The sequence below is a fragment of the Megascapheus bottae genome, chromosome 25 (genome assembly GCF_031878675.1).
Source record: "Megascapheus bottae isolate mThoBot1 chromosome 25, mThoBot2.hap1, whole genome shotgun sequence".
Lineage (NCBI taxonomy): Eukaryota > Metazoa > Chordata > Mammalia > Rodentia > Geomyidae > Megascapheus > Megascapheus bottae.
In genome coordinates, this window is record NC_143533.1 from 13,584,699 (window position 1) to 13,597,414 (window position 12,716).

At 43.6% G+C, this 12,716-nt stretch overlaps 2 protein-coding genes across 2 annotated transcripts in view; one reads left to right on the forward strand and one right to left on the reverse strand.

The window, feature by feature from the left end:
• Nucleotides 1-12,716, forward strand: part of Aldh1a2 (aldehyde dehydrogenase 1 family member A2) — a 160,277-nt gene that overhangs the window by 50,603 nt on the left and 96,958 nt on the right. The gene's annotated exons all lie outside the window — the stretch shown is intronic.
• The window catches only part of Aqp9 (aquaporin 9), a 29,598-nt gene that overhangs the window by 1,922 nt on the left and 14,960 nt on the right, over nt 1-12,716 (reverse strand). Inside the window, exons 3-5 of the mRNA XM_090358321.1 lie at nt 9,505-9,642; nt 7,686-7,804; nt 4,770-4,987 (exon numbers count right to left, since the gene is read on the reverse strand). Of these exons, the coding sequence (XP_090214447.1) occupies nt 4,770-4,987; nt 7,686-7,804; nt 9,505-9,642 (475 nt within the window). The remainder of the gene's footprint in view (nt 1-4,769; nt 4,988-7,685; nt 7,805-9,504; nt 9,643-12,716) is intronic.

Consider the following 12,716-nt stretch of genomic DNA (forward strand, 5'->3'; position numbering starts at 1 on the left):
TGTAGCCCAAAAACAGTCACCCTATTTGCCTTTCCCTTACATAAAATAATGAAGCCTGGGAATCATGAATGCAATAGCTCGAATGTACAGAGATTCCTTGGAAACGACAGTTTATTAGGGCAAGCAAAATTAATAATGAAGGCCACGGTGGTAGCTCAGGCCAATAATCCCACATACTAGGGAGGTAGAGTTTGGGAGAATCATGATCTGAGGTCAGCCTCTGCAAAAAAGTTCCCTGTCTTAACAAATAAGATGGATATAGTAGCATATACTTATCATCGCACTACATGGGAGGCATAGGAAGGAATATACTGTCTCAAGACAAAAAAAAAAGGGCCTGAACAAAAATGCCAAGACATTATTTTAAAAATAACAACAACAACAACAACAACAAATCTAAAAGGGCCAGGGACATGGATCAAGTGGTAGAGCACTTGTCTAACAAGTGAGGCCTTAAATTAAAATCTAATACTAATTAAAAAAATCTTAAAAAATTAAATCAAAGGTGGACTCATGAGTTATCTACTAAATATAGGTCAAATTAGTGTTTGTCTTTTGTGTTCATAACCAAAGGCAGTTTTCCATGAAAACAGAGAGAAAGAGAGAGAGAGAGAGAGAGAGAGAGAGAGAGAGAGAGAGAGAGAGAGAGAGAGAGAGAGAGGAAAGGAGGGAGGGAGGGAGGGGGAGAGGGAGAGGGAGAGGGAGGGGGAGAGGGAGAGGGAGAGGGAGAGGGAGAGAGGGAGAAAGAAGAGAATGCATAGGTAGCTAGCAAATTATCAGTACTTTTAAAAAAAGAAAATCCATTTAGATGGTTCCATAGAATGGAGTTTATAAACAAATAAAACATACAAACTATTATTTGAGGATAGATGTGTATGAGAAAATTTATTTTTCCAGTCCTGGGGCTTGAACTCAGGGCCTGGGGCACTGTCCTTGGACACTTTTTGCTCAAGGCTAGAGCCCTGCCACTTGAGCCACAGCACCACTTCCGGCTTTTTCTGAATATGTGGTACCAAGGAATGGAATCCAGGGCTTCGTGCATGCTAGGTGAGCACTCTTAGGCTACACTCCTGGCCCGAGAAAAAAACTTTAAAACTTAGGAGAAATGATTACAATGATTCAGAATGATGCCTGTGAGGATTTCACCGTGCTCCACTTGGAGTCTCACCAGCTGTTCTTTTCACAAACATTGTTGCATGTGACTTTTTAAAAATAGCAAATCTTGATTAGCAAGGATAATAAAGTAAGCAGAAAACAAGAACCCTGTCCTATGTGCCAGGAGACCCCATTTTGCTCTCAGGATGGTCTTTGGCATGTTTTCTCTGAGTTCAGGTTCTGCCTTTTGTGTAATCCTTCCATCTAGACCACTGAAGTACTTTCTTGTGTTTTCCATCACCAGTGTGGGCTTTGAGGGAAAGCTGAGCACAGCAGCCACCAGGTGTCACTGTCACCTCGTAGAAGAGAGAGAATGCTGCCCCCCCCCCCCCCAACCTGGCTTCCCAATCTGGATGGCCTGCTTTTGGAGATCGGGTATGGGAATGGCTGCTTCTCCCATCTGGCTTTGAAGAACTAGAACCTTCTCTGGAGGTCTGCCTCCTTCTACGATAGGTTGGCCCATTGGTTCGTCAGTCATAGCACACTTCTCACCCCCTGTCAGGTAGCAGAGTAAGATACTTGTTCCAAGAGCAGATGTTATGACAGTGGAGGCGTTTAGATGCATTACCTGCCCACACCTGTCTCCAGTACACACCGGGTCGTAGTGATCTTTTCTACTACGATTTAGGGGCTGTCACAAGCACATCAGTGTTAACTGCTTGAAAGACCATCTTTAAAAATTCTTTACTGGGGTAAACTATTTTGTAAATTTAATAATTCTCCAAAGATCCTTTACTAAATCATTAATATCCTGGTTTGAAATACTGGTAAGAACTTAGACAGGAAACTTGTTTGTTTTTGTTTTTGCTAGTCCTAGGGCTTGAGCTCTGGCCTTGAGTGTTGTCTCGGAGCTCCTTTTGCTCAAGGCTAGCATTCTACCACTAGATCCACAGCATCACTTTCGGCTTTTTCTGTGATTAATTAGAGATAGAGTCTCTAGGGAAGCAGGGCCAGGTGGCTCATGCCTGTAATCCTAGCTACTCAGGAGGCTGAGATCTGAGGATCTCAGTTCAAAGCCAGCCTGGGCACTAAAGTCCCTGAGACTCTTATCTCTAGTTAACCACTAGGAAACATGAAGCAGGCTGTGGCTCAGGGGTAGGGCAGTAGCCTTGAGCTAAAGAGCTCAGGGACTGTGCCCAGGCCCAAAGTTCAAGCCCCGTGATGCACCAAAAAACAAGCAAAACAATCCCAAGGGAATTTCCTGCCCCTGCTGGCTTTGAACCATAACCCTCAGATCTCAGCTGCCTAAGTAGCTAGATTACAGGTGTGAGCCGCCAGTGCCCAATGGGAAACATCTTAATATTTCTTTCCTAACAAGACTCTACTTTCTCCTTTTTCAAATTGCATTATTTATGGCAATGCCAGGTTAATTGTGCTAGATACACAGAGTTCTGCCCCCACTCTTTTCTGACCCCAGTCATTTGCAGAATAGAGAACACAAGAAGCCCCCACCACTCACATTGTAAGGTTCACATTATGTTTGATGGGATGATTGTCCTTTCTGACTACACTTGTTAATTTAGCACTCGATCTTTGAATGCAGAATCTTCTCAGGATGCTCCACCTCCAAGCATGCCTCAACACCACAAAACGCTCCTTTCTTTTACCTGCTACCTTCCAAGTGTGCACCTGCCAACCCCATCTCATCTCGTTGGCATTTGCCAAATCTCCAGTAGAATGTTAATAGCTGAAGGGCAGCAAGTGGGTTCCTCACCTTCTTTTAGCACCTGTCCTTGTGTCTGGCCATGTGAATGAGTAAATGAGTGTGCAAAGGGAGGAGAGCTCCCATGCTAGTGAGGACCAGAGGCTCAGAGTTTGGCACCAGGGGACTCGAGCATCTGTCCAAAGCCTTGGGTTCTATGAGACCACGTGTGATCCCTGTTCTCAGTGCTGCAGCTGAGTCACCAAAGAGGTCTCCAAGGAGGAGAGGGGGGGATAGTGTGATCACCAAGGCCGTAGCAGGCGGGATTAAAGGAAACCCAAGGGCTAATTTGGGGCTCTGAGAATGAGGAGACTTTTTGTTGCTCCACTGCAGGAGTACAAAGAAGCCTTCCTAATAGGGGCCTTGGTGTGCTCTACTTGTGACGTTTCTCGGACAGTTTCTCAATCACCGCCCTGTTAACAGTGTGGCCTCATCAGCTGTTGTTCCTTGTTGTGGGATGTGTGCTGGGTGTTGGAGGATGCTCAGCAGCTTCCCTGACCTAGAACCACTAGATGCCAGCAGCAATCAGTCTCTTATGTCCAGATTTGCCACATGTCCTTGGGACAAAATTGCCCACCTTTCATTGAGAACTACTGCTGTGGAAACTCCAAATGCAGTGGGTGGAGGATAAAGGAATGCCTCCTGATTCTCTCTGCTCTTCAACTCCAAAAAGATGTCTGGCACATAACATCTATTCTGTTCATTCCTTTCTGGGTTTTGTTGCACCTTTCCTTGCACAGTCATGCTCTGTTGTAAGCATGGTGGTTACAGGAAGAGAAATGCTGGTACTTAGTCTTCAAGGTCCTTTTAATACTTAAAACTCAAGACAGTATCTGTGGTGGCAGGCATAACAATGTCAGTTATTGTTAACAGTTTGTTCTTTACCACTGGTGATCGGGCCCCCATCACATTTAAATAAAGACATGATGTAATCTGACACTCTCTGTCCAGTATCCAATTATAGATGCTGTCTGACTACAGGTCAGGTATTAGGAAGACAAGTCCTTTATTTTCACAGTAGGCCATCAATTGAGATTTGCTCAGGTGTTTTTTGTTTTTTTTTCCTAGTTCATCCCTGTTCTTGATAAGGCCATGTGAGTTCCTAGCCCTTGTCGACAGAGGGATGCCATGTACAAATGGGGATGGGGCCCTGTGGTTTCTGAAGAGAAAGTAGGAGTCAGTAGTTGGACAGTTTGTCCTCAGAGATGGGTGCCAGCAGCCAGTGAGTTCTGAAGCAGACAGTAAAGTGTCTTGTCGCATCCTGGGAGCACGGTCTGTTTTTCTGACTATTCTGTCAGAAATTTCCTATTCATATCTCAACCCCTATCTCAGCTAGCTCTCACTTCTTCAGACATGTCTTTCCCAACCTCCCTGGCAGAGTTCGTCAGTCCTTTCTGTCAATTTCCTCAGCACATTAAGGTTGAAAGAGAACTTCTTACATTGCTCAGGGCTAGTGTCTTTGAAATTTCCTTTCTTCATACAGTGACTATAGGACAGATAGTACCCAATAAAGATGTAAATTTCGGTCCTGACTTCAACACCAAGTAGGCAAGTAATCCAATAAAAATTGCTTACATAAAGCTACAGACCAATTTAGAGCTTATAACATGGGCCAAACTTAAAACTACTGGATTTATCTTGAGCCTGTCTCCCTTTCTGCTCCTTCCTTCTCCTCCTTCCTTTCCCTCTCTCTCATGGGTCTCCTCCCCTCTCTTCCCCCACTCACCCCCTCCTCCTTCTTTCCCTCTCCCTCTCCTCTTCTCCCCTCATATATACTCTCACATTGTGCCACAAAACACCAGTGGAATGTTCCACACTCACACTCAGTGTGTATTTTAAGCCTCTGTTCTCTGAGATCTCCAATCACAGTTGCACCCCCTCACCCCGATTCCAGTGAGGAACAGATACTTACGTGAACACCTCAAACCCCCATCCTGCCAAAGCTGTGAAAAGCCTGGGGCTCAGGTCCCGAGCTGGGTTCATGGCACAACCAGTATTGAGTCCCAGAGAAGAAGACAGGGCAATGATCAGGAGGCCGATGACCATGGGCACCAGCCCTCTGGGGACACCCAAGTTTCTGGAGTCAAATATGGCAAAGACAACCATGAGGAGGAACATGGTAGACACTACCTGGGGGGTGGGGGGAGAATAGTAGGTGAGTTTGTGGTTCTGCGCATCTACCCACTACAAACTCCTTTCATTTTCATAAACCTGGAAATAAGCATCATAGAGACTGGATGAGCACACATCTCTTTGTACAGCAATCCTAGAAGTCGGTGCTGACATTGTCCTTCATAGATCAGTTATGGGCCCACCCAGACCATGTACTTACTAAGTAGCAACAGCCCTGGGTCCCAGGAGATTCATCTCTAGACACCATTACTTGACCTATTATTACATTATCTTGTCATACTGCTTGGAAAGATGAGCTGCAGGCAGGATTAAAACAACAACAACAACAACAACAAAAGGGGCTGGGCATGGTGATTCACGCCCGTAATCCTAGCTACTCAGGAGGCTGAGATCTGAGGATCACAAAAGCCAGGCCGGACAGTAGAGAACCTGAGACTCTTACCTGCAGTTAACCACTAGAAAATGGGAAGTAGGGCTGTGGCTCTAGGGGAAGGGTGATAGATAGCCTTGAGCTGAAAAGCCCAGGGACAATGACCAGGCCCACAGAGTTCAAGCCCCATGACCCGAAGAACAGCAACAGCAAAAATCTGTGCCTAATTTTAATTATGTTCTAAAATCTAAGTGCCAGTGATTGTATATAGAGATTCCCTTCTTGAATACTTGTTTGTTAAATACGTCATTTGAAATATGATGTAAAAATCAATGTTAATAAATTCTTTAATAAAAAATTTTAAAAATCCATAAAAAACAAAATCTGTGTATTCACTTACATATTATTTGTAGTAATGAAAACTGGAAATCCCTTAAATACATATTTGGTAAGAGCAGAGTCCAATTGGGTGACATTAAATGAGAAAAAGAGTTGTATGTACATTGTTTCATATTTTAAAACACACAAATAACTGTAAGATTATACAAAATGGTAGCAAGTAATCTGAAGTAGTGTGTTACAGCTGATGATGCTTTTCCCTCTTTTTGTTTTCTTGGTTTTTTTAAGCTATTAATTTACTTAAATAGGTAAATGATAGCCATTATGACTATTGATTATTTTTCCCAGTTCTAGAGCTTCAATTCAAGGGCCTCCCACTCTCTTTAGGCTTTCTTGTTCACAGGTGGTGTTCTACCATTTGAACCATGTCTCCAACATGGCTTTTTGCTTGGCTGGTTATTTTGGATGTGGAATCTTGCAGACTTTTTCACCAGTTGCAGTGTTCCTGAGTAGCTAGGTTTATAGGTCTAAGCCACCAGCTAATGGTGACTGTTATTTACTGAACACTTAGGATGTTTCATCTGCACTAAGTAGACAGTTTGTCTACCTCACCCACACACACTCATTTGCTTTGTTTTATTAAAAGGTTATGGTTAACACTGCAAGGTAAATTCTGTTATTGTTCTCAGCTCATCAATGAGGAAATGTATATACTTGGTCAACGACTACCTAGCTGCCTAGCTCATAAGTCGAAGAGTCAGAACGGGAACTAGGCAGCTGATTTTAAGGTTTACACTTTTTGCTCTTTCATCAACTTTTCAATATAATATGAAGAGAATTTGTATTCAGAAGAACATCTCTTCCCAGGAGCACCCTTCTCTGTAAAGTCTTTCTGTCTTTCTAGGGCAAATTAGAAACTTCTCCTCTGCATTCCTATTGCATTTGGTCTCAATTTCTGTCCTTGCCCTTATCACTTTGCAAAAGAACTATCTGTTTACTTGTCAAGGAGAACATATGACCCTGGACTTGAAGAAAGAACAGCTTGCAGCTGTACCTGCCTCCAGAGTTTCCAATAAATATTTATTGGCTACATGGGCGATTGACTATTAATTAACTTATTAAATGTGTTTAAATAATATGCAGAGCAAACACGGTTAGTGATCTGGAGATTAAGTAGCCCAGAAATATGGTTAATGAGAGCCAAGAGTTGTCCTTTCCCCTCCCTCTCTCTCCCCTCTCTTTCTTCTTCCTTTTCTTCTCTCCCTTCTTTCCTTCCTTTTTTGTCTGCCAGCTTCCCTTTTTTTTCCTTTTCTCCCTTCCCTCTTACCTTCTTCCATGCTTGCTTCTCTTCTTCCTTCTTATTCTGCCTCCCTCCTTCCTCCCTTCTTCCCTACCTCTCCCCCTCCTTTCCTTCCCTCCCATCTTTCTTTTCTTGCCTTTCTTCCCTCCCTTCATCCTGACAGAGATGACCAGTTGCCTTCTCAGGACACAGTAAGGAAGAGTCTCCCTGGCAACGTTGATCTCACCATCAACTAACCAGAATAGTTGTGCTATTGATTGGCTGTACTACCAATGTGTCATGGCCTGCAGTTAGTTTACATGTCAGTATGGCAGAAAAACTTGTCTAGCTCTCTTAGAAGTTTGGATAAACCAAGATCATGACATCTCAGGTTCACCTACCAAACGTCTGTCTTGGAATTGAAATAAACATGTCTTTACTTGTGGCTTATACACCCACAAAAGGGACAATAATAGTGAGGGAAACAACTATTACCTCTGCATGTTAAAGAGGAAGCAGATAATCCTAGCACTGTCCACTCCTATAGAGGCAAAATAATTGTTCAGAAAAGTTTAAGTTATATACCAGTGACCTCTGACTGGAAACACAACCCTTGCTTTCAGCTAGGGCAATAATGTCCCAATACATTTCCCTTCTTCAAAATCATGTTAAAGACCAAGTCAGGCCTTTATTGAATCTATACTTACTTGGTCTGCAAATGCATTCACCAGAGAAAGATACGGAGCTGGGTATGTTGCAAAAATGGATGCTGTTTCATTTTCTCCTGTGATGATCAGTTTTCCTCCAGCAAAGGACATGATTCCATCTGTGACAGACAGAGAGCTGGCCCATTAGTATTGTCTGGAGAGGATTGATGGAAGCCTTAGCCAAACATACCTTGTCTCTCTTGACTTTGGAATACAATTCTTTTTGAGATGCTCCCAGAAATCCTGCAATTGTGAGTCATAGGTAGAAGGCTTTGCCTGTCCTGATTCAGTCCAAACCTGGACTGAATCCTTAGACAGTAGAGTCCTGAAAATCAGTCATTTCATGGAATTTAGAATTTTCAAAAATGAAAAGAAAAGAAAAAGCATGATTCAATGAGCACAAAAGCAGCAGGTGCCAAGTTCAAGTCCTGGTCTTGGACCAGAAAAAAAAAGGAATTTTCAAAATCATTCTAAAGCCAAAGGGGAGGGGGAGACTTGTGCTAGAAAAAATTCATCTTTCCTGGGGGTTCTTACTATTTGCCAGCAGTATCTGGTAAGTATTTCCCAGTATCTGGGGAATGGCTGTTGGGGCCCTCACAATCAGTGAGATGCTAGCCACAAATAGCAGCTGGCTTTCTGAATTTCTGATCTTGCCTTGAGTTACCCTTAGTTCTCTTAGACTTTAATTCTCAAAAAATACTCTGTGGGGCTGGCAATGTAGTTTAGTGGTAGAGTGCCTGCCTAGCATTCATGATTCCTCAGTACCACATAAACAAAAAAGGCCAGAAGTGGCTCTGTGGCTCAAGTAGTAGAGCCTTAGCCTTGAGCAAAAGAAGCTCAAGGACAGTGCCTAGACCTTGAGTTCAAGCCCCAGGACTGGCAAAAAGAAAAAGAAAAAAAAAAGAAAGAAAAACTCTGTGAGATGGCCCAGTTTGAGGTCTTCAGTTGAGTAGTCATAGTGCATTAAGACTGACTGCAGGCAACCCTAAGATTTCTTAGTTTGAAGAGCCTTGGTTGGGGGGTCAGCTAGTTCAAGTCCTTCATTCAGGAGGAAACTGTGGTCTCCTAGGTCAGAATACCTATTGAAATCACATAGCTTCTGACTTACACAGCCAGAACTTAAGTCATAGTCTGATCACTTGTACCGTGGACCATGTTGCACCTGAAGACTTCTGTAGATCAGAAGCCCTGGGTGCTGAGTAGAGGTAAGCAAAACTTCCCACTTGACCCCTTTTTCTCTACATGCTCCTTCCTTCAAAGACCTTGTCCCAAGTTCTAAATGCTCATTAGGCATAGTCTGCCACAAGGCAACACCTCCTTTCCCCATACAATCACAAAAAGCTGCAGAGAAGGCATTGGCTAATTGCTTGTATTGTGTGTGTTCCTAATGTAAAGACAATCTTCCTAAGCTCCTCCAACTCCATTTAAGATGTCACCACTTCCTTTTACTTTTCTCTTTTCTACTAGCAGCTTGATTTGAACTCAGGGCCTCACATTTGTTTGGCATGCTTGTTCAGCTGAGATAAGTGTTTTGGACTGTTTTACCCAGGCTGGCTTCAAATTGTGATCTTCAGATCACCGTCAACTGAATAGCTAGGATTACACAAGTGAACCACTAGCATCTGGCAGGAGTCACCATTTTCATCAAGAGTCTTCATAAATTTGCTTACCTGATGTTAGCCAAATTACTGAAGAGTTTTCTATTTGATTATAGAGTGCTTCCTGTTCTTGCTTTAATGCATCTCTTTCTACCAAGTGCCTCTGGCTTTTAAATTTAACACCCAGCTCTCCATAACCCTGGGGTCAGGATCCTGCTCACCATAGTAAACGCCAAAGACAGTTGCAGATCCCACAAAGGCTCCCAAAAACTGGGCTCCCACATAAAATGGCAACTTGAACCAACTCATCCTTCCAAAGACACACATTGCCAAAGACACAGCTGGGTTGATGTGACCTCCTGAAAGAACAAGAAGGTGGTTAGGATGTAAGCAGGCAGGCCAGGCACAAGAACACCTTTACCTCTTACCAAGACCAGAAGTGGAGCTGCTCAGTGGTAGAGCACTGGCCTTCAGCACAAGAGCTCAAAGGCAGTACCCATGCCCAGAGTTCAAGCCCCAGGACCAACGCAAACAGTTAACAATGCAAGTGTCTGAAAGCTATGACCCAGGTTGATGCTCTTCTCTCCCTCAGGTGAGGTCTCCTTTGTTTGAGGTGGTAGCAGTGTGTGATGGGATTCTCCTCTGTGCTTCACATAACGAGGCCATATTTCCCTCACTCCAACCCACACCGCAGCTAGCAAAAAGCAGGCTCATTCTCAGCAGTTCACCAGATCCAATAGTCAGTGTACTCCCAGGAGGGTCACCAATGTCCCCAGTTGGCTTTGGGCGTGATAGCAGTGCTTATTTGCCCAATATCATCGAGAGAAATAATGTGCATTTGATCCACTAGAATCTAAGGAAACTGGGTGTGGACACACCTATGAACCCAGCTATTTAGGAGGCAGAGAGATAGGACACTGCAGGCCACCTTCGAATTGAGGTTCAAGGCCATCCCAGGAAATTAGCTAGAGATCCTATCTGAAAAAGAAGCCAAAACAAAAAGGGCTGGAGATGTGGCCCAAGTTAGTATGATGCTCTAGCCCAAGGCCCTGAGAGCCACCCTAGTATCATCTGAACAAATAAGAAAATAAAACAAAATAAAACTTTCAGGTCATTGTCTCCAAAGCCTTCTGTCTTGTGAGCAGGAAAAAATAATTTTATAAAGTTTTTCTTAGCATTCTTACTTCCTAATAGGAAAAGTTTTTCCTTAGCATTCTTACTTCCTAAAGAGGAAAGCTTCTCCTCCTCCTCCTCCTCCTCCTCCTCCTTTTCTTCCTCCTCCTTTTTCTTGTTGCCAGTCTTGGGGCTTGAACTCAGGGCCTGGGCACAGTTCTTGGACACTTTTGGCTCAAGGCTAGTGCTTTGCCATTTGAGCCACAGTACTACTTCTGGCTTTTTCTGTGTATGCTGTACCGAGGAATTGAACCAAGGGCTTCGTGCACGCTAGGCAGGCACTCTCCCATTAGGCTATGCTCCCGGCCCAAGAAAGCTTTTATTTTGAGGAACTCCAGGTAGATCTTTAGGTTATGAAGGTCTAAAACAAGAGAGGTGACATGACCACATTAGTAATAACTCTGTGTCATTTGCTCTTCTTGGAGGCTTGGTGAGTTTTCATGTGGAAGCCCTCCACTCATGGAAGAAGCCAAACTTTTACTGAATTTCCAAGCTAGAGTAGGCTTGTTAGCCTGGCTGCCGGGTAAACCAGAAGGATCCTTTCTTTGCCTGTCTCTTTCATATTGATGAGCAATAAGTAGAGTGATGTAAATTTGCAAAGAGAACTGAAAATGAAAAATTCAAGGCCTCCAGCCTTGGGGATGGAGGTACTTAGGGTACATGTAAGCCATGAGTCAAGGCAATATAAAGGATTTTTTGCCCCATGCCTAGCAACATATTGCTCATGAGGGCAAAGACAATCAGCTACACAAAGTTACACATATCATCCTGTCCACTTGTAGAAAAGAGGGCAAGGGTTACCAAGGCCCACTGTCCAGGCTCCAGCCTAAACCGGTTTGAGTGATCTGAAATTAGTGACCCTGTGGGTCACTAATGTGTCATTTTAATCTAGTGGTATTTGTGGGGTTTCTTCCCTCCATGTGGGTTAGGCTTTCTTAAGTGGTCATGGGAAATCATATTTGCAGGATTTCTGGAGACCCACTTTCACCTCTGACAGTGCTGTTCTATTCTTACTAAACTTGACCATTCTCAATAAACCACACTTGACGACTGTGTCACACCCATCATGCCTGAAATCTGGCAAGATTCAAGAGAGCATCTGTTATCAGTTATCAGTACAAATGACTTGCTCAATTTTTACTGACTCTCCAACTTCTGTGTTTTACTTTTAAATCCAAGAGATCCTTAATTCTGAAGAGCAGTGGGAGACATCTTACTAGCAAAGCTGGAGACAGGGGCTCATAAGGCAGTGGGATGTTCCTGAAGTCGGCCCTGTACCTCTTTTCCAGGAGGCTGCCAGTGGCCAGCCTCCATCACTGAAGTCTGAGGAAGGAGGCCCTAAGAAGTCATTTTTCCAATATAGGCAGGCCCTTTGGTAGGTTTGGGCACCCCAGGCTAGAAATGTTCTCCGCACAAGGCCAGAGAAGTCTCAGTACCATTTAAGATAAGAAAGTTTGAGAAATAGCTAGTGGCCTTCTTTTAGGTAACTCTCACTACAGAGTTGTACAGAAAAAGAAAGTTGTTGTGAGGTTAGAAGGGCGTGCCTGAGAGGATACTTAGAGCAACTATCAGTGAAAGGATCTGAGAAGTGGCAGAAGGGCTCAGAAAAAGAAAGGAACCCCATGTGGCATTCTACCTACCCCCTTTTGGCTGGGGGCCAAGTGGCTTCTAGATATTTCTCCATGCAGAGATGAGTGGTCACCCATGGCTTTCCTCAGGGACAGAGCAGAGCAGTGTGGTGGAAAGAACATGAGCACAAGAAGGTCATTTTGATCATCACATTATTCAAATAGCGAATCCCAGGGAGCACAGCTGGAGCCCAAGAGGCACAGGATAAACGTCTTGGGTGAGTGAAATGGGCTGTCTGAAGATTCTGTTCTAAGCTCTAAGCAGATCTTCTTCCCACTACCTATATATAATTCTGTGATAGAGATAACTTGTATTTTATCCATCATTAAGCAAAGCCCTTTTTGCTTTTGTGATGAAAGTTGGTATCAAAAGTAACTACTACCTAGATGCTACATAGTCCGGGTGTTATGAGCTCTGAGTGATTGCTTCACATTGACACATTCACAAGAGACCAGGGCTCTGAGCTTCTTTATAGTGAGGTGATGTTATATATTTACAAGCCCAGTGCCAGCTGGGCATGTAGCTCAACTAGTAGAGCACCCGCTTAATGTTTATATATCTATGCATACAAATATCCCAATAAATTCCCTTTCTATAATATAATCTAATAACCAAAAAAGGAGAAATGTCA